We start from the raw sequence: 24,810 nt of genomic DNA, 5'->3' as shown, positions 1-24,810 counted from the left end.
TTATTTGCATCCTTTAATGTTTTTTCTAATACTGTATAGAAAGCGGCTTCAGTAATTAAATAAAAAATCTGCAGAATGTTGCAATTTTTTTACCCAATTGTCAGAAAAAAGAAAAAAATCACTCCCTAAAAATGACCCCTAGCTGCAGCCGTATTTTAAACATGTCCTAGTTCATGCCCCATTTTTCCCCCTACATGCCATGACTGTATCCCAGTCTGTCACACCTGTCTGATCCCGGGGTATTTATCTGTTATCAGTTTGTCCATGTCACTGTCGAAGACGATGTTGACGTGGCTCTGCAGGCGGATCCACGTGTTATAGAGCTTATCCGGTAACGTCGCTCCGCTGATTCCCGACAGGAACGTCTGATCCTCTGGCTCCAACGTCTGGGGGTGCGAGGGGAGACAAACGGTAGGATAAATAAAGAGCTGAGATAAAGTATTCCCAAAAGGAAGGCGCGACGTTCCCTCACCACTTCCTCCTCCTCCTCAGTTTGCTTCTCTCCTGCAATGAGAGCCAGAAGCTTCCTGATGACGCCGCAGTCCTTCATCACAGCCTGCATGTTGACCGTCTGGCCGTTGGTGAACATCTGGTCGCCTAGGCGATTGATGGGGCGATATCTGGAACAGAGGGCGGGTCAGGTGCGTGTACGGCTGCAGTCAGCCTTCGTGCCGGCGCGTTGTGCTGCCAGCGTACCTGCAGGGTGGAACCACCAGCAGCTCCAGGAAGAACAGGTCCGGGTAGAAACCCTTCTGTCCCTCAGACCCTGAGCTCTCCTCCAGACCAGGAAACAGGAACTTCAGGAAGAAACCTGGAATCAAAGGCGTTGCGATGACTCAAGATTTCCCCGCGCTGGACATTTTGGTTTAGCAGTAACAATACATAAAATTACCTGTAAAATTAATCATATAAAGTAACATCTAGACCTAACAGTAACTCTAATTCTTTGTGTATTTAATCATAAGAAATCAAAGTCATAATCATAGGCAGAGAGAGAGTGCTGTCAAGCCATGGAAAAGGAACAGCAGGCTTCCTGCAGGCTGGAAGGGAGTTTTCAGCCTGCAGAGAGTTTTAAAGAATGAAGTCTAAACATTTTGAGTAATCGAATAAGAACCAGTGCAAAATACTTGGATTAATGTTGTTTTGATGTTGAGTTGGAGAAGCTAAAAGAGATTATAGATGTGATTTTTGACAATGCACTTGGAATGCAAATGTGTAACTGCAATCAAAGATCACTGATGTTGTGTGTTGGAGGTAGATACTAGGTGAAAGGTTAGGAAAAGGATGATCAGTAATAATCATGTTTCATGTGTTTGACCTGTAACCTCAGTAAAAGTTGATCAGAGTTTCATACTGGTTGCTGACATGTAGTGAATCAGCAAACAGGTGGGCAGCCCAAAAGAGGAACTGAAACTGCTGGAGGGAAGGAAAGTCTGCAGGGTAAAGGCCTGTGACCCTTGAGCAGGCCCAGGACAAGAACACAGACATGACATGATGGTGCGAAGCGAAGGTGGATCTGAGATCATCTGTTCAAGCAGGCAGTCAATGGGAAAGGGCAGCCTGCGACATGAGAGTGACCTTTGAGCGTTCTCAGGGTGCTTAAAAGTCTGCTGCAAAAGGAGAGGAGTGGGTTTTTCCTTCCATAAGGTCCGCTCTGATCAACAAGGCCATGGATCTACACTGAACAAAAATATAGACACCTCATGTCAAATTTAAGAGTTTTATGAACATTTGGGTTGAACAATATATAGAGAAACTCAAAGTATATTGTCATTAATCACTGATCTTCATATCAGCATTCATAACATCGTGCTATGGCCATTTGAAGCGGTTTGACAGTCCTTTAAATATAATAGGGGTCAGTTTGAGGAACTTGATTTTGACCACTTGGCTTCTGGTAGGCGGTTACGGACAGTCTGAGGTGCGATGCTGTTGTGCAGACCAATAGACTCATCAGCTGTGTGTGCCGCTGGTCTTAGCCGATCCCACAGATGGACGAGCCGGATGTGGCGATCTTATGCTGAAGTGGTCACACGAGGATGAGGTCGATTTGGAGTCGTGCCAGTCTGTTGGAAACCAACTCTTAACCGACCAATGGTCCGACAATGGACATAGACTCAGGCAGTTACTGCTCTGGTGGACATCCCTGCATCCAACATGCCAATGGCACGCTCCAGCATAACTTGAGACATCTGAGGCATTATGACTTGTGATAAAATTTGATATTTTGGGGGGGCCTTTTATTGTCCCCAGTCCAAGGATTGTCCAGCTGTTGCTCATTTTGTCTGATCACCCAGTGGACATGCCCCACCCATGCACTGAGTAAAAAAAACAACTCACTGAGTAATACTCCCTGACAACAGGTTGGATTTAATATTATAACAAATCAAGAGAAATATTACCTTTGTACAATAAAATGCTCATTTACAGTTGCTAACTCCCCATGGCAACAATATTTGACATGGGGCGTTTATATGTTTTATTCAGTTTACGTGGAAGAGACCCACAAGCTGATGGACTGCAGCAGAGCACCTGTACGCGCATGAGGAAATTTTCCCAAGATCCAACAGCTGCTGCGTTGAATCTGGACTCTTCCAGCATCCAGGCCTTCAGGCCAACAGACCTCGGCTCCCCGGGGACAGGGGCCCCCTCACTCTGCCGGGACAGATCCTATGCCAACGGATTGGGCTAGAGTTTGTGGTTCAGCTCTCCGTCTTGCAAATAGATTTTATTACACATCTCTTTGATTTGATGTTTGCATCTGTTCTCTGCTACTGCTAAATGCTGTATAATCCCCCTCATCCCAAGCCATAATTAAGTGAGCAGACAAAGACACACACATGGTGGACATTCTTTCTGTGCATCACTCTAGAGTCCCCTGATGGGTGTAATTAATTGTGGTGTTAAAACTAAACCGACAAGATGTAACTACCGGTGGCTTAGCAAACAAATAAAAGATAAAAAAATCTCCTTTGCGACTTCTAACTCAAGATGCAAAAACCTAAACTGGGCAAACTTTAAGAGCACGTTGTGAAAAAGAGGAGAACGACCGTTAACGGGTGTGATCTGTTGGACCTAATTCAACTCCGGCAGCTGGTAAGTTAACCCACAGGAGGAAGCGAGAAGGAACATTCTGGAAGAATGTTCCAGGATGTTCCAGACACAGGCAAATGTCCTCCAGTGAATCCAGCTGAAATGTTTTGCGTGAACTCGGCCAGAGGCTGCAGCTGGATGGAGCACTGATTCTCCTCCAGAGAAAAGCGCCGACTTAGACAAATGAAACAGGAATCACTTCCCTGCAAAGTCTGACGGATCAAGTGGTTCAGTTAAAATATGTCTAGCAGGTAGAAAGAAGAAAAAAAAAAAAGGAAAACATCTATACAAGATTAGTTCTGGCATCACGATTTAGTTCCACCAAACCAGGACCTTCAGATTTCTCCGACTCATCTCTGTGCATTAAAATAATGTTCTTTATGCTCATATATTGTCTAATTTCAGCTCTCAGGGTTTGGATTTTACCTTCTTTCTCCCAGACTTTACTGATGTGCTCCCTGGCGGTGCTGGCAGTGAGGAACACTCTCTTTCCAGTCAGAAGATCTTCTGCAATACCGATCAAAAGGACATGTAAGCAGAGAGAAATATTCTCATCCAACACATCCCACGCAAAATAAGAGCGGAAATCTGGAAAGGATATCTTCACAATAAGCGACAGACTCCTTCCTCTTGTATTAATTCTTTGTTCTAAATGCTTATTTCTTTGGTTTGCTTTATTGAACACTTTACTAATTCTTACTCCACTGAAATGTCTCAGCTACTTCTGGACCACAGCAAACTAAGTCTGAAATCAGTTAGGCTGAAGAGTTTAATCGGTTTCCGTCTTTTGGGTTTTGTTGATTAAACACTCTTTATTTAGTAAAAACTTTTAGTTCATTTTAAGTTTCTCTAGATCTTGCAGGGACATTAAAACGTAGGAACGTTGGGAATGTTCTTCAGGTGACAGAAGGCTGATTTTGTAACTATCTTTATGTGACTCTGAAGCCTCAGGTCTGATGCTGGTTTCTCGCTGTAATAACTGAAGCTGAAGTTAACGAAAACTAACAAAATAACAAAAAACAGAAATTGAGAAACCAATTTTGTTAAATAAAAACGGTAATTAATGGGGGAAAAAATTTACTAACTTCAAGAATATTTGTTATAAAACTAAGTAAAACATACTGAAATTAGAGACATAATAGCCATAGTTTTCGTGTTTATGAATCTATTTATTAGCCTTTTGAATTATTTTTTTTCCCCCCACACATGCACTTTACATCAGCTGTCGGCAAATTACAGCGCTCCATACTCCAACTGGTGGTGCTTATGCTCACGGCAGTGGCGACAGCAAAAAGTTGGGAGAAAACACCAGAGTCAGCTGGTCGTTCAATAATTATTAAAAATGTTTTTTTGAAAATTGTATAATCTGTTGAGTACTCATTACCAAATCGATGTATAAATAATCACAATACAATACTTTTACCTTTTTGAATTCTGCACCTAAAAATAAACCAAACTAGTATGTAAAAACTAAAATTACCACTATAACCAGTATAAACTAAATTAAAACTAAACATTTACTAATAATAACTAATAAAAACTCAATTAGACAAAAAGTCAATAATACTATTATAACCCTGGTTTGAATCAAAAGCAAAGGCTAAACCTTTTATCTTTTTTAAGTTGAGAAAAATATCATCTTGTTCATGGCTTTAGTCAGTTGGTATGAATTTGGATTATATTTATTTGGAAACAAAAAGCTACAAATGAAAGCTACCATGAATAATGAATTACTTACTAATTAGATTAACAGGAGTGATTTCAGCAGGACTGTTCCACAGCTTCGTTTAGGTTGTACTGAAATCTTCCCCCCTTTAACTACAAGCCCCTGAACTTCACAAAACACCCTGCAAATCCAGACATTATGCACTGCCAAACTCCCCCACCTGTGTTTTCAGCAGTTTGTCCTCCCGTTGGCATGGTGACGATCAGCTTGCTGTTGTGTTCGCGACGCACTGTTGACCTGCCACCTCTTCCCCCGGATAAAACACAAACATATAGCACGAGGTGAACTTTGCGTCACCGTTCAGAACGTCATGCTTCACGTTCAGGCTGGGTCTCTGTTGGCCTACCTGCAGTACGGACACTTCCTGGTGTTCAACTGGACCCTCCAGAAGTTATTTATCAGGCTGCTCTTCTTCTCAACCAGATGTTTAATCTAACAAACAGAAGCAAAGCGGAGTCGGTGCGTGACGCAGGAAGATGTCATCAGTGAAACCACTTGTCCGGTTGGGTTTGTGATTATGTGGCGGTGTAAACTCACGGGACTGGAGTTCTGTGAGGCCTCGGCGTTCGCTCCAACGACCATGGTGGTGAACTCCCTCAGCACCTGCTCGATCTCGTCTCCTGTGGCTTTGGGGTTCTCTTCAAGGTGCTAACATAAACAGAACAATAATCAAACTGATTTTTAATTGTTTTTGTCTGATCACAAATCTCCACGGTTTCCTATGGTTACTAGTTAACTACACACTAAAAGTACAAGTAAGGTCCCAGTTCATCTTTAGAAATGAACTTATCGGTATCAATTCATCAACAGATTCAAATTTGAATCGGTGGAAATTCTGATGTTGATGCTTCACAGCAGCTGCAGATGTGATCGGATTGATGTTCCTTTAACCCACCTGATTAAGAACACTCTCCACAAGATGGACCTCCTCCATGGCTCCATGCTCCAGTAACCGGAGCTGGTTCACCAGCAGGTGGATGGTGGCGCGGGGACACGTCAACATGTGACACGACAGGCACGTGCCGCGGATCAACAGGTAGAGTTTCTGAAGGGGAACAACACGTCAGAGACAGACACAAAATGAAATTAATGAATTAAAAATTGGACTATTTAAAGCTAGAAGCATATCGGAAGCTGATGGGATGCGCCGAGAGCAACACTCTTTAGTGTAGAAGCTCTAAGTGTAGAAAACTATTATCTATTAGCTATTTCTTCTGTCAGTAACATGACAGCAAAAAACCTAGAAGACAATGTTTAAAAGGGGCGTATAGTTTGTATGATATATTGAAATATGTCTCCATTTTCTTCAGGCTAATGAAGAGAGTGAGAGTTGCAGGAAATAACAAGAAGGCTAAACGTGAAAAACCAAAGTTACGCTCCTTTATCTTGTTCAACTTTTTTCTGTCTATCTATAATGAAGTCAGGTTACTGCAGTTTTTTTTTTTATTATTATTACTAATTCTGCTTAAATTTTGATTTTCACTTGAATGGCACAGAAGAAATGTCACATTTCTTGGGGAAACATTTCTAAATTATTCATAAATATTATCTTTGTGTGTTACAAAACTCTTAGACTTTAATAGCTGTGTGTACTTTAGAGAACAACAGTACAGTCTTGTGCTAATCACCAATATAAAAATCCTAAGGAACGCTGAAAATGTTCCCTCAATTAATAATAATAATATGTCAATGTTTTTAAAATGTTAAAACTGTATTTTGCATAAATGGTAAGACTCTTTTCGGCAGTATTATGAGTAATTATCAATTGCTCATTGTAGGAAAGAGGAAAAAAATACATATTTTCAACACTATGTATTTTTTTTATCAAAATATTGAAAGAAAATTTGTAAAAACAGCATGATGTGAAATAAATAAATACATGAAATAAGCAACTGAACTCAATTTTCATATTCTTCAACTGAATATTCTTATATTTGTGAAAACTGTTAATCTGTTTTTTTTTCTGCTGTGGCAGCTGAAGGAGGAACAACTTATCCTGCTCTCTCTCGTTCTTACTGATAACTTTGCCTGTGAGTTATTTTTAAAGTCACAGTTTGCTTTAACTATGCAGATGACACACAGCTCTACATTACAATGTCACCAGGTGACCTTTGACCCCATCCAATCACTGAACAGATGCTTAGAACAGATAAATGTGTGGATGTGCCAAAACTTTCTCCAGCTGAACAGAAACAAAACTCAAGTTATTATTTTTGGACCTAAAGAGGAACGATGTAGAGTCGATGCACAGCTTCAGTTATTACAACTGAAAACCAGCGATCAGCCCCAAACCTGGGAGTAGTGATGGACTCTGACCTGAACCTCCAGAACCACATAAAGACAGTCACAAAGTCGGCCTTCTATCACCTGAAGAACATTTCCAGGATTAAAGGACTAATGTCTCAGCCAGATCTAGAGAAACTCATCCATGCGTTCATCTTCAGTCATATTGATTATTGCAACAGCGTCTTCACAGGTCTGTCCAGCAAATCAATCAAACAGCTGCAGCTGATCCAGAATGCTGCTGCTCGCGTTCTCAGTAAAACCAGGAAGATAGAGCACATAACACCAGTTTTAAAGTCCCTCCACTGGCTCCCTGTAGCTCAAAGAATAGACTTTAAAATACTGTTGTTAGTTTACAAATCACTGAACGGCTTAGCACCACAATACATTAAAGATCTGCTGTTGTTGTATCAACCTTCCAGACTTCTCAGGTATTCTGGTTCTGGTCTGCTTTGCATCCCCAGAACCAGAACCAAACGAGAAGAAGCAGCTTTCAGCATCTATGCACCACAAATTTGGAACAAACTTCCAGAAAACTGTAAAACAGCTGAAACACTGACTTCCTTTAAATCTCAACTAAAAACCCACCTGTTTAGAATTGTATTTGAAATGTAATCAATTACAAATTTATTGATGGAACTTGACTTAATGCTGTGTTTTGATTGTTGATTCTATGTTGCATTGTGTTTCTGTGTTTGTAATGATGTAAAGCACTTTGAAATGCCTTGCTGCTGAAATGTGCTATACAAATAAAATTTGATTGATTGATTGACATATGTTTGTGTATTGAATGATGCTCACATCAAAGAACAGTGGGTTGTAGACTGGTAGAGGCAGCTCTATGTGTCCAAAGTGTCCTGGACAGTTGTTGAAATCCTGACAGCAGGTGGAACAGACCTGGGAAAACCCAACAATATTAAGCAAAGTAACATTATTCATTTAAATGCAAAATTTGATTCATTCAAAAGATTCAGCTATAAGGTCCAAACACTGAGCATATATAATGTTTCAGTAAAGCACCTCTTTGATGTCTGCAGGCCCCAGAGCCAAGTCATACAAACTGTTCTGGGCCACATTTCCAACAGAGTCCAGAAGCTTGGAGTTGGTGATGGTTTTCACGCTCAACTTCCTGAAAAAGAGATGGAAAAATGTTGCAACTTATCCTCAGTTACTTTTTAATTAGTTTGTCACTGGTTCTGAGCTTTTTGGATCAGAAAGTAAAACAGGTGTGAAGTTTTTTGGGACTTATTATTTGACAAGCATGCTCAGCTGCTACAAGTAATGAGTCTCCCCACAGCAGCTCCGATGCCACAGACTTTCAGGGAGGTAGAAGCCACGAGCTTCTACGTTGTTTTGAACTGTGACTCGCCAGAAGCTAACATGCTAAACCTGCCTCACCTTATTTCTTCGGTTGAGTACAAGCCAAACGACATGCCCTCCAGCCGCCGCCATGGCACTTCTTTGGAAAACAACATTTTTGGATGCTAGCTGAAACTTTGTGTTGCTTATAGTTGTAAATTCATGGCGCTGAGCTTGAAGCCCACGAGTCGCACTTTCCTCCTGTTAACGCACGTGGGACCGCGAAACCACAGCTGAGACTGGAGGGGAGCACGCGCACATACATTACAAGACATTTACACGAAATTACTCTTTACTTTCACTTTATATTTCAATGTTCTCTACGAAAAGGTTGTTAATGCAGATTTAAATCAGATATTCTTTGGCATTAACTTTTGAAAACCCTGTGAGTATTATTTATCCCCCCCTCTTTCACTGGACATGGTTTATCCCTTTCCCACAAGCCTTCAGTTTTTAACAATATGGCGGCTCCCTGTAGGCACGTAGGACATCATATTCAGAAAAATGGAAGATTTCTGCGGATTAACATCGACCAGCTGTTTGCTAGCAGGTAGGTCGTGCTTGTGAATGTTTTTCTGTCATATTCTACTGTCACTTACTTGTAACGTCGTGTGTGTTATTAGTTTAACAGCAGTAGCATCCCCCTGCAGGAGAGGTCACGTCTCTGACTTTCTACTTACATCACTACTACTATGAGTCGGCTAAATCTGTTTGAATTAAACATACGCAGCTTAAGGTCAGACTACTGTGTACTCAGAAAGCGGAAAAATACTTCTAGTTGTAAAAAAAAAAATCAAGTCTTGCAGCAGTTCCACAGTAAACTGTAGACTAACTACAGATGCTTTCCTGTGTTAAGTAAATGTAAGTGCAGCATTAAATTAAATTCTGTTTCCCATTTATTCGTTGGAAATATTGGTTTATTGGTTCGTCTATGGTGGCGCAGTTGATGGCGTTTCTTGTATTTGCAATACGAAGGTTATGTGTTCGAGTCCCGGTTAGGGTCTTTCTAAATTGTGCGCCTTATTGGTTGGGTCCAGATAATTAAAGCTTAGTTCTGTCTCCCCTCAGGAGTTTCGGGCGGACTTCAGCTCTTCAACAACAAGCTACCGACCTTCATAAAGGTAAACCAATCAAAGCAGTATGGACGTTTGATCTGGAGTTTATGGAAAGACTCATGTCTCTAAAAACCTGCTGGAAACTGAAAACCCTTCACCTTCCAGCAACATAAACATGGACATAAAACAAATGTGAAATACAGTTAAGATAATGCACCGTAACCATAGCAAATCAGTCTTGATTTCCTGTTGCCTCTTGATGTTAAATTGCTTATTTTACTGTATTCCAGAATCAAAAGAAGCGATAGTCATCCCCAGAAAGAAATCATGGTATGTCTAATGTATCATAAACAGCATAAAAAGTTTTATTCTGATCACCGATGACTACATTCTTTAGCACAGTCAGTATTGTGTTTTTCTCTTGACAGGAACAAGGAGGCAGTGCTGGAGGCCCTGGCTTCTACTGTCCAACGAGTAAGAGTTCTCTCAGGCTAAGATTTTGGTTTCTCTGCGTGGTTCTGTTTGTTATTTTGGTTGTTTACCATGTTTCCTGTTTGGACATTTCTCCCTGCAGGACCCAACAGCGTATCCCTACCAGTTCCAGGACGACTCGTACCTCTCACCCAGGACGTCCACTGAGTTTGTAGGAGCTCTAGCATGATATATCGACTTTTAAATCTGTGTTACCATAGTGATTTCTCAAAAATGAATGGGGACAGTACCTGACAGTGAGTTGTTTGTTTTTCTTCTTTCCCTTTGCAGAAGCTGTTCTCCCTCTCTCAGGAGTCCGGCAGAGCTGCAGCCAAGTACTTTGTCAACAGCAACCCCAAGTTATTCACCAAAGACTTCGCAGAACCGCATATACCAGTAAGAACCGCAGGGACGCAAATAATTAATCGACTTCCGGTTAATTGTCAATTGGTGGTTTATTAGATTAAAACTAGTTCCAATAATGTCTGCTTAAACCTTCTTTCAGTGATGTAGTTTGACCGCCGTACAAAAGAGGGCGCCATTGATCATTCTTATGCACAGCCAATTGATACAGAAACGATCCAAACAGAAACCTGTTGGGATGTAAAATGCACTTTATGCGGGTTTTTTGTTGTGAGTTAAAGCTCTTCATGGAGCAAAGAGAACTTCTGCCTGTAGATGTCTCCGTTTATGGGGGAATTAAGTGTTTCACACAGTTTATTCTTTTCATCTTTTATTTTTCTGTTCAGCAACCAATGAGCTTCCTCTTTTGTTGTATTCGATGTCTAAATTTAATAATATATGTAAACCACAATTTTCTTTGTATTTGATAAGTATTTAATAAAGCGGAGACCAAATAATTTTGTCTCAGCTTTTTTATTCAGCATAGTCTGTAAAATATAGCTCTTTTGTTATGGAAAGACAGCCGAGCATTTTGATACTAGAGAAAACCGAGGGTTTTAGAAAAAGGCCGCTTATCGATTAATCATTAGTCGATCGATGATGGGGTTTTTGGTTTGTTTTTGCAACCCCACATGTCTCCTGCAGGGACCCAGTGTGAGATATAATTTCTTTTCCATCATCTACATGATGGCCTGCAGCCTCAGGCATCTGTCTACCCATGTCTTATGTTTTTTTTTTTATTCTTCTTTATGCTTTGGGTGGGCTGTACTGAAGCAAATTTTGTTGTTCTGATTTTGATAGCAATCAGCTGTAGATTAACTTATTAATCAACGACTTGCACACTTTTTTAGTTTGTTTTGTGTGCATTTGTAGTGTTTGATGCCAGAGAGCGTGGCGCTGCGTCTGGAGGAGGTGAGCCAGGAGGCGCTGGAGGAACGGATCAGCCTGAGGAAGGTCTCGGCTGCAGTGGAGATGTACGATCAGCTGCTGCAGTCCGGTGAGGTCGCATGCAAGAAAGGCTATGTTTCTTTAAAAAAAAACACACAAAAAAACGCCACCGATGTGCCGCTTCATTTCTGGTGAATATTGCTCCTTCCAGGCACAGCAGTCTCCATGGAGACAACCCACAAGTTGTTGGACCTCATCTGTCTGTACTGTGACAGGGACCCAGTACAGGAGGGGGCGCCGCAGACTGAGGACAGAGTGAGTCAACCTTAACCAGGATGACGTGGTCAGCTCTACGGAGCGCGGGTGCTGAGGTTTGTTTCTGTGTTCGATTCAGGAGGAGGCAAGAGAGGAGGAGGGCGGGAGGCGGAAACCCATGGGGCGCCGAGCGATGGACTTACCGAAGTTCACCTGGAAGGAGAACAACAACGCGGAGAGGATCTTCAACCTGCTGCCGGAGAAAGACGCGCGGTGTTACTCCGCTCTGATCAGAGGCATGGTGAAAGTAAGGCCTTGCTCACATCCGTCATGCTGAACAAACAGCCGCGTTTCATCACCGGAGCGTTCCTTCATTGTTTATGTCTCCCCGCAGCATGGAGCATACGCAAAGGCTTTCAACCTGTACACAGACCTGCTCAACAACAGACTGTCAGGTGAGGATCATTACACACAGCGAGCAGGAAGCAGCGCATTGCTAATACTGGACGAATATCTGCTTAGATCCAGGATAGCTCAGATGTGGGGTTCCCCAAGGTTCAACCCTGGGACTCCTTCTATTTGATTTCATACCCCACCTCTACTTTATCAGGTATTAACAAGAAATAAGATTAATTACCATTAGGGATGTCGCAATAAACCAATTTATAGCAACATGACTTACTTTTAATACTTCTTAGCACCAGGGTTTCCCCCAGAAAACTTTCCAAACCCGGTGGTAGGCCGCTGGATGACCGCCACTTTTTTTAGTTAAAAAATATTTCAAGTTGACAGGAAATTTGAAAATATCACTTGATGATTATGTTATTGGAAGATTGATACCTGCAGACCAATTATAAAGTCTTAAAAAAAGGGGGCAAACATTAAAACAAACTAAAATAAATAAACAATGCTTAGCCTGGTGGGCTAATTCAGCCAGGAAAGTCGCGTAGCACCAAAAAACTGACGGTTTTCTGACGGTTTTCTCGCATTCACAGCTGACATCCACGTCTTCAACGCGCTGATCTCAGCCGTTCCTGATGTCAGGGAGAAGTTCAATGAGAGATGGGACCTTATCGCTGTAAGTACTTCTCAACTCTGGAACGTTATTCAGATTCCCTTTAATTAGAAAAAATCAATTTTTAACATCAGAATGACTGAAGGAAGCAGTAAGACCAGGTGTTCAATGTTAAACTATGTGTGTGTGGGTGTGTGTAGGAGTTGCTGAACCAGATGAATGAACAGAAAGTTCGTCCCAACCTGCTCACCTTCAACAGTGTTCTCAAAGCTCTGAGGCGATGCGGCTTCCTGGCTAAAACCTTCTCGCCCCAGACTCTGAACGAGATGAAAGCCCTGGGAATCGGTAAGCTACAGGCTTTGTCGCCTCTGCCGTTTACCTCCAGGGGTCACGGGGTCATGTTGTTTCCTCACCCATGTTTTCCGCTGTGTAACCTTCAGCTCCAAGCTTGGCCACCTACGAACACATCCTGGCAGTCTTCTACAAGTCAGGTAGGTCTGGCTCTCGCTGAGGCAGGTGTTTATGAGCTACTTCCTGTTTATGAGCTACTTCCTGTACGCTAACTGAGCGGTGGACATTTCCTTCGCAGCCTCCTCCGGGCCCAGCAACACGGAGGTCTTACAGGATGTGTTGACAGAGCTGGAGGGAACCAGCTTTACCTGCCAGGACCCTAATGACGGTGAGCGACAGAGAGAGGAAATGATGTCATCTGTACTGATATGATGGCAGGAAACCTTTCTAAACTTTTATTTTTCTTTTCTTCCCAGTTTTGTTCTTCACCACTGCAATGAAAATGGTAAGTTTTAAAACTTTCTCATTCTTTTTTTAATATCTTTCTTTTTTTTCTGTTTCAATTTAAAAAAAATTTTTTTTTTAGCTTTGACTTGACTTTTTTAGAGTAGAATCAGAATTCGGTTTTATTCACCAAGTTTGAGCAATCAAACAAGAAAATTACATTTAGGGCTGTAACTCTGTTCCTGCTACATTAACCTCACCTCCAATGTCTCCAAGTGTTTGGACGGTAAAGATCTGGAGCTGGGTTACAAAGTTCACAGTCTGGTGGAAGTTGGAGAGAACTGGAGGCTGCTGGGAGATTCTTATCAACAGGGTCTCTATTAGTAAGTTCCCAGAAATGGCTCTTCTGATGCAGTCTATCTTCGTTTTTGTTTTTTCCTACTTCCTAACCCTCCCCGTTTCCTCGGCAGCGGTCGCTTCTTCAACCTGCTGTGCATGATGGAGCACATCGATGTGGTGCTGAAGTGGTACAGCCGGATCGTCCCCTCGGTCAGTGCGCCCCCATCCGGCTGCGTTTCCATTACAGACGTGCACCAAACTTTGTCAAGGTTCTGCTAATGTTGGGGAGGGGAAGCACAATTTTGCATATGCGGTGTTTCCATTATTTAAGAAATGCGATAAAATCACGTGAATAAGTTTTTCCTCGTGAAAAGTCATTAAAAAACATGCAGCGCCGTCGTCTTCCAGCTACTTCCTGTCATCTTCTTCTTTGTGATTTTCTCCAGTAGTGACATCCGGTCGTTGATCATGTGACTCGTCTGATGTGGGGAAAAAATGTGCTTTTGTGTTTTGTGAATTTGACCAACCCTGGTTGATGAGGCCCATCAGACACCATCTTCCTGTTTTTAGATAATTGTTGATATAAAAGCTTTTTTTTTTTTTTACTATCAAGAGGTAAATTTAATTTATTTGTTTGGAAAAAATTTTAAACATTTAAAATACGATCATATTTGCCCTTTAATAGTCTTTTGTTTTGTTTATTTTATCATAAATGATGTAAAAGATAAAGAAGAGCGTGTGAAATAAACCACCTGTGATGTGGCCAAAAAAACCCCCACGTTATCCTAGCAGCAAAGCTTTTTATAGAAAAACAAGTTTTTTCGAAATTGCCTCGTTTCTATTCCTCTTTAAAATGTCAAATTGCGCAATTACACGGTCAATGGAAGCGCAGCTACTGTTTGCAGATTCCTGCCGTCTGTGGACGGTAGCTCACTCTTCAGTCTGCTGCTTGCAGTTGCACTACCTCAACCCTCAGGGAATGAAGAACCTGCTGCAGGCTCTGGACACGGACAGCCGCCTGGACCTGCTGCCCACCATATGGAAAGGTCCGTCCCACACCGCCAGGAGCGCTCCACCTGCCTTTGTTTCTATTAATATGGTTCATTTCCCTTTATTGTCTGCAGACATTAAGGCTTTGGGTCATGATAACAAGGTGGATCTGGTGGAGGAGCTGCTGAGTCTCATGGCCAGAGAGGAGCACAGTGTGGAGGTCTGTTTTCGTCCCTCACTGATTCACTTTTTTCACGTCCAATACAGAAAAAAATTGGCTGGATTGACTGAAAACATGTATTTAAAAAAACAACACAGACATAAATGTGCTGAATTAAAATTCATTTGATAACTCTTCACCAGTACGGCACACTTAAATACACAAATAGCTTCATGAGTTTGGTCAAACATGTAAAAACAACACAATTTTAATTTGTTCAGTCAACGCAATTAGGAGTATAATAGCTATTATAAAATAATAATAAAGTGAAACTGACTATCTTGGTCAAACATGGAAAAGTACTGCAGCAAACTTTCTTTCAAATGGTTCAAAGAGTCCATTTAGGAATTCTAAATATAATGTACAATGAATAATAAAGCATGACATCACTCGGACACAAAGCGTAGAATTAGACTGAATAGATCTGCCCTTATGAATCGGGCCCATCGTCACGTATACCTGAACTAGGATTTTCTCTTTTCAATATTGGCACCGATACAGATATTAACATTGGGTCATGTGTCTTTAAAAGGCTCTCTTTCATTGCGTCATTTATCATTTGGAGGGATTTTCTATTATAGCAATAAATTCTACTTTTGGGGTGTTTAAAACACCCCAAAAACTGACTATTGTCAGATTTTCCACTATTTTCTCCTGTTTGTTCCATAAAAGCATCAATAAATCCCAGTAACGTGAAGTGAGGTGCAAAGCTGGTGAGGCACTGACTTAATTATAATCAGATATACAAATGTGCATGGAGGGCAAAAAGACAATTCTTCAACATGTCATCCATAGCCTCGCTGCCGCAGTAGAATAACTCCGTTAACTCAATCAAACTTGGTAATGTAGATATTATTAATTTCGTGCTGTGCTCCACAGCAAAGGGAGAAACGGTTTAAGTGCAACTCAAAACCACGTCTTTCTTTCTCGCTCTTTGAGTTGGCCTGGCTAAGCGCGGACTCGTTGCCATAACAACTGATAACAACGCCCCTAAAAATACTGAAATATTTTACACACAAAGAGCAGAACATTCAGTCTGTTGCAGTCGTATGTTTTTAGGCTTAATGTTTATTTTGTGATTATTAATAAGTGATTGCTGTGGTACAAGGAGAAAACTATAAATATATCGCTGCACTTTACTTTATGGCTAGCTCCATGGCTAGCTCGCTGTTACTGTCTCTTACTCTGTAGTTGTGGAGTCACAGTGTCTGGGATCATGGGATTATAGTTATCCTAACAGTACCACAAGATCTAGTGATAAAATGTCTGTGTGACCATGTCGTCTGCAGGTCCAGGAGTCTTTTGCTGCATGTGCTCTGGATGTTAAAAGCGTGTTTGACAGGAGGCCCAGCATGGAGTGGAGCACCTCGTCGCTGTCGCACATCTCCACCCTGCTGCTGCGAGCCAACAAGCTCCAAAAGGCCTGGTGAGAGAGGGATTCACACCGCTTACAGGCTGGCAGTGCATCCTTAAAAAGTCTTCTGCTCAATTATGTAAAATGAAGGCAATAAAATGTCTTAATTTATTTATTTTTTTAAGTGGGCCTTCAATATATTAATCACAGGTATTACATTTTGTCTTGACAAGACTATTTGATCTCTTCTATTATATGTATTTTTATTTCTGGCAGGACTTTTAAGTCAGGCAAAAGTTTGAGTCACACTCAGACACCTTGACGTTCTGTTACTGGAGACTGTTGAAGTTTTCCTTTAATTGGTTTCTTACTGACGTTGAGCTGTTCTTTCTGTCGCTATAAAGCTGTAAATCAAGGAAAATGTGTAAAGATATCTCTCAACTCTTAATTTTTTAAATTTATTTCATCTCCAGTGGAATAAAGCCTTAAAAAGTTTTTAAGAAACTTTTAATTACCCTAATTAAAAACCCTAATTAAAAAAAAAGAAAAAAGACGGTTGAGGTTATCGGTAACTCACAGCTAGCTAACAAGCTTTTTGCATCCATCATGGGTAAAGGCAGTTGTTTGAACAAAGGTCGTACGTTTCTAGGCAATAAGTCTTGAATTCCTTTCATAATAGTGGTAAAAAGTCTTAAGCTCTCTTTATCGCATTACACACACACTACAATAGAATGATGCGTGGTTTTGAAAAACTGATCAATCTAAAAAGCACGTCTATTCTGCCTTCTCGTATACCTTCACATAAATTGTTATTCAACTCATTTTATTTAAGTAAAATGCGTTGAAATTTTTTGGTTATGTTGAGAGAAAATATGGAATGGTTTAGGAGGTTGGACTGCCTAATGGTTTCTGACCTCGTTGTGTCTCTTCCGGTTCCCTCTGCAGGGACATGCTGCAGCTCTTCAAAGACAAAAACAGAGTTCCTTCGTAAGTTTGCGCACCATTCTTTTTTGTTCTTTTTTTTTTTTTAGCGTGTAATGACCCCTTGTTTCCCTGTGGTCTTTTTTCTCCACAGTGGGGCGCTGTTGAGCAGCTTCCTGACCGCGTGTCGATGCAGCGCTTCCCCTCAGAGAGCCGTGGAGCTGGTCCAGCTGTCTGCCGCTTTCGGTCTCCCAACAACCCCGGAGCTAGCGAAGAGGACACAGGCTGAGTTTGAGCTGAACGACAAGCAAAGGTGACTCACTTAGTTACCTGGAATCGACCAACCGATTGGCAAATCAATTTTACTAAATCGTTCTATTCTTCTGGGGAGTTAGAAAAATGTGTGAGGCACTGTGCAAAAGTTTTAAACCGCCAGACCAGCGAGCAGAATAATAATGAAAACACTCCCACGGTAGACTGCGAAGCACTATCGGGTGGCCTGGTCATGAATTATTTGCAGACACTACTTGGAACTGACTTGGAACATTTAAAGTCCTGACAGCAGCATCTGAATAAATTGGAGAGGTACATTACAGGCCTTGTCTGACTGCAGAGGAAGAGTGTGGAGGTGGGATGGTTATGGTTTGGGCCGGTGCAGCATCTGACCTGAAAGCTTTGAACGTCAAAAAGAATCTACTTCAAAATCTTAAGAGACTAAAATCTTAAGAAAAATCCAGCATATCTCCTTAAAAAAAAAATACCGGAGACCCGTCTCAGAGCATCAATTTAGCTGTGCAAACTACTAAATGTATAAAGAATTACAATGTTTTTTCTCACTTTTATTCACTATTTAATAAATATTACGTTCATTTGGCATAAAAGCTGCCTCATGCCTTCTGATTTTAGTCAGCCCTGAGTTCTTAGGGTTTTGTCGTTTTGTAGCCAGGGTTACTGTTGCTTCTGTCTTTTTTTGTCAGAAACTTCTCCATTTTTTTTGATAACTATGCTAGCTTGAAGAGCAAAGCAGCTTGATAAATCTGACTATCAAGCCAGATGAGTATGCCAAATAAGTTATTTTAATTTATTTTATAATAATGATTGACCATTAGGGCCATTACTAATTAAACATAAAATTATGAAAATAGTCATGAAATTATGGGAATAAAGTTGTAACAGAACTTTATTCTATAATTCTACAAATGTATTATATTTTTTCGACTTTATGAGTGAATGCGTGTACTCTCATATCATTATGACTTTATTCTAGAAAGACTTCTTGTAACATTGTGACTTTATTTTTGTAACTTTATGTTTTATTATTATTTTTTAACATGGCCCTAATACTCCATTAAAAAAACAGATTCGTTTTTATAATGACATTTTTTAAAATTAATTTTTATTATTTTTGCAGTTGTTTTTTTACTTTTTTCCCATTGTTTATGAGGTTCCCATTAGCGCCCCCTGGTGGACTCCCCGGGATCTGTGGGCCTCCCACTTAGAAAAACACTGGGTAGAGAAACCAATCTGTTTTTTTTGTTTTGTTTTTTACTCTGAAGAAAATCAAAGTAACTTTCTACATGAGGCTCACTGAGTAGTTTGTAACCTTATCTGATTATTAATCACCATTTATTTACTAATCAGTGGCAGAAATTAGTAATATAAAATGGATGCACTTTCTTTGCCTTTAATGCGATTTTGTTTTGTGTTTGAAAAGAAAAACATGAATCCTCTGTTATTAAAGCCGACCTCTTCCTGCACACATTAACTCAGTGTTTCCCTCCTTCTCTTCCAGATCCATTGTGTCTGAATTCGAAGCTGCACCAGAGAAAGAAGACTAAATAAAAATCAGTGTAACTATAAAAGCCCTTATTGTTAAAGTCCTACTGCTTATTATTGTAAGGAACACTTGTCTCCACTCGTCTGTGTAATAAAACATTTTAACAAATGCAGCCGCTTTTCTTTTCTTTTCTTTCTGTCCACTAGAGGTCAGTGTTTCTCATGTAACCTTTTTTTTTTTTTGCTCCTCTGGAGTTTTTAATCCTTTTCTTTCCTTTTATGGTCGACATTTGAAGATCTTAGACTCGCGCTGGGTTTCTTGGTGTGAAATGGACCGTCCCAGTCTTAAATGGTTGTTTTTCTGTATAATCCAACAAAATTGACTTTACCCTCGAGGGCTGGGGGGGGGGGAGACACAGGCACGCATTTCTCTCTGTGATAATTTACCAGCTTCCTGAAACTGCTGATAAGCTCCTTCCTCAACATGCTGCCTGCGGATTACATTGCAGGGGGGTCTGGAATGTTGTGCTGAACTTGAGATCTAAACAGACTGGAGTACCTATAGGTGGCGGTACGCAGGACGTGCTCGTTGCAACGAGGCAGGTCAGCGGATTGTGTGAAAATGTCTGTCAAAACTTTAAAAACCAAGCAGGACAAATGTTTCAGCACAGTGGATGAGGTGAAGACATTAGATTAATAGTTACATTTGTGGAGCAATAGTGTCGACCCAAGTATTCTCTCATGTCTCTACCTGTCCACACTCAGGGGAGATGCAGGGTGGGAGTGGGCAAGCCGGCACAGGTGAGTTCGTCCTAATCAAATCCCCTCCACCAATCATCAGCTGAGCTGCCAAGTGTGACCAAATAAGGATAAGTGGGCAGAAGAGTGAAGGGGAGGGAAGGACAGGCTGGTGAGTCGGGATGGGTGTGGTCCGAGACGGAGCTTCACACACTCATTAAGCACACACACACACACACTACCTCAATCGGACCCATGGCTTTGCATGGAATACGAAATGCTGCCCTTTCGTTTCATGCAGCCTCCTGATTTGGTTGATGCCACGCGGTTTTGCCTGTGGATGTAACCAAGGTGTAGAAATCCTTAAATAGACACACAGAGGGTTGAATTAATGGAGGGTGTTTTATTTCATCCATCCATTTTCTAACACCCTTGTCCCCTAGTGGGTCAGGAGGTGCTGGTGTCTGTCTCCAGCTAACGTTCCGGGTGAGAGGCGGGGTTCACCCTGGACAGGTCCCCAGTCTGTCACAGGTTTTATTTGCCTTAATTGTTTTTAAAAAGCCAGAAGTAGGTGGAGGGAGACATCCCTTACTCGTATCTGAAGCGGCGAGGGTCAGAGGTCGAATTTGCTGCTTATATGCAGCAGGCCGAGTATTCTGGATTTTTCATAAAAAATGTTTAATCTATTGGGGCTTAGATTTAAAAAAAAAAAAAAAAGCAATGTCAGGCAGGAAAAAGAAGAGCAGAAGGAATAAATAGACTAAAACATTAGCTTCTGACACAACAGTAAAGAAGAATTCCTGAATTCATTCGACTTTTTATCAAAAGACATTGCTGAAAGAAAGCTCTACTGTGGCAGCAGTACACCTTCAGCGTTTTTACATTCTGAGCCACTGCAACCACAAATTTGAGTATGTTGTGACTTTACGTGGCAGGCCAACACAAAGTACAGTAGTTCACAGTTCTGGAGTGGAGGGAAAATGATATGTGGTTTCTGTATTCAGATGTTTCAGCATTTAAAGAGACAGAGGACAGGCTTCAGGTACGTCACCAGTTTCTGCACATTTGCTTCTGCGTGAGCAAATGCGTGTCCCACACGGCCGTCTGTTTTCCATTCATTCCCTTTTTCACACTGCTGAACAATGGTGAATTGAGCTGCAGTTTGTTTGGCTCTGCTGTCTCCGGTGTTAGCACACAAGCTGCCTGTCATCATGCAGGTCAGGGAAAAAAATCCCAAGGTTTTTCAGCAGCTGTGTTTCTAGATCAGGGGTCTGCGACCTGCAGCTGCGGAGCCACAAGTGGCTCTTTGGACCTTCAACAATGGCCCTTAATCATTTGAACCAACAAACTTTTTTTATATAATATAGATATAATAAGTTATGACGGAGTATTGGGTCCATGCTAAGAACAGATAAATTATGAGGATAAAGTCGTATGAGAAAAGTTCAAATAATATGAGAATAAAGTTGTATTTTGAGAATAAAAACAATATTATTAGAAGGACATTGTACAAAAATGATAATAAATTTTTTTTAAAATAGACTTTTACAAACTCAGAAAATTTCCACGTTTTTTTCTAGAAAATTCAAAACTTCATCTCAAAATTTCTTCTTTTCTTTTTCTTGCAAATTTTCAACTTATGGAGTTAAGAAATGTCCCAATTTTTTTCTAGAACATTGCTGAGACTGATCTCAGAGTTTCCTATTTTTTTGGCAGAAAGCCACTCTGCCGTCTTTTTCCCGTCTATCTACCGTGCTCCTACTACGCCGTCGCACCAGAACGGCTCGCATCACGCTGGTTTCATATCAAACTCGCTTGATGTGAAAAAAGTGTTTCCCCTGCAGTTTTGAGAAAAACACCAAACTTGATCCGGCTGAAAAGCCACCTCATCCCAACACAAACACTTCTTATCAAAAAAAAACAAAAAAAACTTGACTTTTTTCAAATTTGGTGTGTTTCCATTAAGCAAATTTATCCTGCGTAATTCCAACTCGCTCTGGTCAGTGGAAACACAGACACTGACTGTCACCCAGGGTAGTGGAGGGCTGATGATGTGGGCTTGTTTTCAACCGAAGGCCCTTGGCGCCTTGCAGTCACTGAGTCAATTCTGTGTACCGAAGTATTCTAGAGTCAAACTCGGGGCCTTCTGTCCGACAGCTCAAGTCTCAACTGGGTCATGCAACCTGACCTGAAAGCACAGCGGCGCGTCTGCAACAGACTGGCTGAAAAAGAAAGGAAACTATTGTGGAGAAATGGGACTAATTTAGTGGATATGTGTTTCTCTTTAGTTTATTAGCAATGCAGGGGAGGATTTCAGTTTGTTTCAAGTATCAAACATGTCTCAATAAGTCAGATATTATTATCTGTCTCAAATCTTTACATATCTCTCCATCTGTATGAAGGATATTCCTGAATGTAGGGGATGAACTGTAAGTTTCTGTTGATTCCCAGTTTCCTTGTGTGGAAAATCACAGTTTAAGACTCCCTAACACTCTTCATGCAATGACTAAAATGTACTTAGATCAAAGGTTGGATAGCTTAATGACAGTAGAGTAAAATGACTAAATGAATCTAATTGAAGGCTTTTTACTAGCTTAAAAATAGTGAATGCCTCTCTATGGTTTTTCATGTAATTTCAGATATTATTCTGAGTAAAATATATAAATATACATATATATTTTCTTCAGATCCTGTTTATATTTTGACAAACAGTACTGAGTTAATCCATTCTGGGTTCTCCTAAATATATTTCTATAAGCAGCCTTTATGATCGGCGTGGTATTATGTGTTTTCTAGCCCCGTAGTGCCACTTAACTGTTAGTGGCACTACTAACAGTTAAGTGTTAGTAGTGCTAACAGTTAGCACTTAAGTTAGCACTTAAGTGATGTGATGTTGTGATGATGTTGTCATCACAACATTGTCAGTTGTGATGACAATGCTACACATATAAATTATGACTTAAAAGAAATTTGACTCTGTAATTTAACTCCTTGAAATTGGGCCTCCGTCTCTTTAAGAAGAAGCTCCTGCTCTTGCTGAAACTGCGCCTTCAGGGAGTCGTTACAACATGGCTCCTCTATTTACCCTTTAGCAACGATCTTTTTACCATTGTTTCACTGGGAAGTAGCTCCTATAATGAGCTCAGCAGAAGTGCAGTTCCACCAGGTGTTTGCTAATTGCTGCTGGCTAGTCTGAAGGAGCTGAATGGGAAAGATTAAAAGATTTTTCAAATATTTCTCAAATATTAAGTGGACACTCTAGGTATGTTTTCTATGAGGAAATAACATTATAACATGTCATAAATCTAAAAAAAAAAAAGATTTTACGTAATACTGCTCCTTTAACAAAACAATGTTGCAAAAGTATTCACACGCCCTTTCAATTTTCCTCATTTCCGTTCCAATCCATCGGTGGTGGTGGTGGCATCATGCTCTGGGAAGGGTTTACCATCCCCCCCGGCCCCCCGACACACTCATTTGATTTTCACACAGTTCAATGTGACACCAACTGAATTTGTTGCGGTGGTTGCGTGACAAAATCTCACGAGACGGTTTATCTGCCAAACACAATGTGGCTCTCAGTCCCGATCCACACGTTTGTTTCTCAGAAAGACGAGTTCTAGAAAAGCCCCCTAAAGAAGTGCTCTCTCTGGTTCATATTCAAGGTATTCACTCTGACAAGATTCAGCACATCGCTTCAGGAAGACGGGGTGAGAGATAACAGGAGGACGGGGAGAACGAATGGAGGAGAGAGAGGAGGAATTCCTGCATGTACGGGCTAGCCGCGCTAACAGCTTGGATGCAAAATGACACTTACTGCTACAGCATGCTTCCACTGAGGAATGTCAAACAATTACAACATCAACACGTCTGCATTTCCGCAAGAAGATGACAATGGTACATCTACTAATCGGAAGGTTCTAGTTGATGCCTACGTTAGGGTGCAGCAGCTGTCAATGCAGTGGCATGCGTGACTAACTGTGAGTGGGTTAGTGTATAACGAGAAGGTCTTACTTATCTTCTGATTCTCATAGGATGTGGCAATAATCCTGGAACGGGGGAGGCGAGCTCTCAAGGGGGAATAACAGAACCTGAACCGAACATTGTTCGAAGAGAAAATAACAGAGGCTAAAAGTGATTCTCAGAAAAACGTTAAAAAGGTTGCTCTAAGATATGTAAAATTATATTTTCACAGTTCACTTTTTAAAAAAAATCTTATTGGGGTTTTAAATGATGGATGCACGCAAAGCAGTGCATGATCTTGAAATGGAAGATCAGTGTTTGGTGGATTTCATTTTTTCACTAATTAAAATCAGAAAAATTTGTATCATGTATTCACATTTGGCATGCTTGTCCAGCGTTGTGTCCTGTTAACACAGACCATACATCTAAAATGCACATATTGAGAATGCAGATACATTTGATTTAGACAAATTAGAATATTTTAAATGATTAATTATTCAAAGCTGAGACTTAGGAATTGGAAGATTTACTTTATAAAAATACAAATAACCGTCATCGTCCGATTGTTGTGTTTACTTTGTGTTTGACCTCTTTGTTGTACATTTCGGAAAATAATAATTATCAGTGATTGTTTTTGTCTTAGCCAATTAAATTTGGATTCCATCAAATCCACATTGAAACGCTGTTATTGGTGGTGTTTTAACTGAAAAGGGGTAACTTAGCAAAATTCTGCTTAAGGCCCCATTCAACCTGCGGCCGGCCCTGCTTAACCTTTCACGTTACAATTGTGTTGTTCTGTCACATAAAACCCCAATAAAATGCAAAAGTGTGCCGGTCTATGGGACAAAATGTGGAACTATTCCGAGGTAAGGACTTTTACAGGTCACTGAATGAATAATTTTAAATGCTATAATTTGGAAAAAGCTCAATATCTTCTCAGAATATTTGTTGAACAGCGGCCCGAACATTAGCATTAGCATTAGCATATTCTGCCGTGAGTTAGTGATAGGTAGGCTATATTACCGCCTGTTCTCGGTAAGACTGTAAAAATGTGGAATTTTTGCCCATAACACATGACACAAAATATTAAATATTATAGCTTTGTGAAACATACCTCAGAAAATAAAATGGCATTTTAAATCAAATATGTGATGTATAATTTAATTTGATTTTATTTTAGCAACAAGTTTTAAAAAAAGAAGAAAGAAAGAAACTTCCGGGGGAAAC

General features: G+C 40.7%; 2 protein-coding genes across 3 annotated transcripts in view; one reads left to right on the top strand and one right to left on the bottom strand.

Moving 5' to 3' along the window:
• Positions 1-8,692, bottom strand: part of polr1a (RNA polymerase I subunit A) — a 45,461-nt gene extending 36,769 nt beyond the window's left edge. For both annotated transcript variants that reach the window (XM_032555442.1, XM_032555443.1), the window contains exons 1-11: positions 8,501-8,692; positions 8,123-8,231; positions 7,904-7,999; positions 5,715-5,864; positions 5,357-5,467; positions 5,166-5,251; positions 4,980-5,065; positions 3,520-3,600; positions 697-811; positions 473-620; positions 225-386 (exon numbers count right to left, since the gene is read on the bottom strand). In XM_032555442.1, the coding sequence (XP_032411333.1) occupies positions 225-386; positions 473-620; positions 697-811; positions 3,520-3,600; positions 4,980-5,065; positions 5,166-5,251; positions 5,357-5,467; positions 5,715-5,864; positions 7,904-7,999; positions 8,123-8,231; positions 8,501-8,577 (1,221 nt within the window). In that variant the 5' untranslated portion in view covers positions 8,578-8,692. The remainder of the gene's footprint in view (positions 1-224; positions 387-472; positions 621-696; positions 812-3,519; positions 3,601-4,979; positions 5,066-5,165; positions 5,252-5,356; positions 5,468-5,714; positions 5,865-7,903; positions 8,000-8,122; positions 8,232-8,500) is intronic.
• A 191-nt stretch (positions 8,693-8,883) lies between these two features.
• On the top strand, positions 8,884-19,055 carry ptcd3 (pentatricopeptide repeat domain 3). Its single transcript, XM_032555444.1, has 23 exons — positions 8,884-9,011; positions 9,530-9,582; positions 9,807-9,846; positions 9,945-9,990; positions 10,091-10,159; positions 10,279-10,383; positions 11,263-11,386; positions 11,489-11,592; positions 11,672-11,839; positions 11,927-11,987; positions 12,528-12,610; positions 12,748-12,892; positions 12,988-13,038; positions 13,137-13,226; positions 13,315-13,343; positions 13,559-13,665; positions 13,753-13,831; positions 14,577-14,667; positions 14,746-14,831; positions 16,121-16,257; positions 17,131-17,172; positions 17,261-17,419; positions 18,899-19,055. The coding sequence occupies exons 1-23, from the start codon at positions 8,923-8,925 to the stop codon at positions 18,942-18,944; spliced, it is 2,004 nt and encodes a 667-aa protein (XP_032411335.1). The 5' UTR covers positions 8,884-8,922; the 3' UTR covers positions 18,945-19,055.
• Positions 19,056-24,810: the final 5,755 nt, after the last annotated feature.

Source organism: Xiphophorus hellerii, chromosome 23 (genome assembly GCF_003331165.1).
Source record: "Xiphophorus hellerii strain 12219 chromosome 23, Xiphophorus_hellerii-4.1, whole genome shotgun sequence".
NCBI lineage: Eukaryota > Metazoa > Chordata > Actinopteri > Cyprinodontiformes > Poeciliidae > Xiphophorus > Xiphophorus hellerii.
Note: the sequence above shows the minus strand (reverse complement) of the source record. Positions and strands in the feature narration are given on the sequence as shown.

What these genes read in the sequence shown, in the direction of transcription:
- ptcd3 (XM_032555444.1), top strand. Translation starts at nt 8,923, where the DNA reads ATGGCGGCTCCCTGTAGGCACGTAGGACATCATATTCAGAAAAATGGA. An exon ending in TGGCTTCTACTGTCCAACGA is followed by an intron (nt 9,991 to 10,090) that starts GTAAGAGTTCTC and finishes TTCTCCCTGCAG; the next exon opens with GACCCAACAGCGTATCCCTA. An exon ending in CGATCAGCTGCTGCAGTCCG is followed by an intron (nt 11,387 to 11,488) that starts GTGAGGTCGCAT and finishes TGCTCCTTCCAG; the next exon opens with GCACAGCAGTCTCCATGGAG.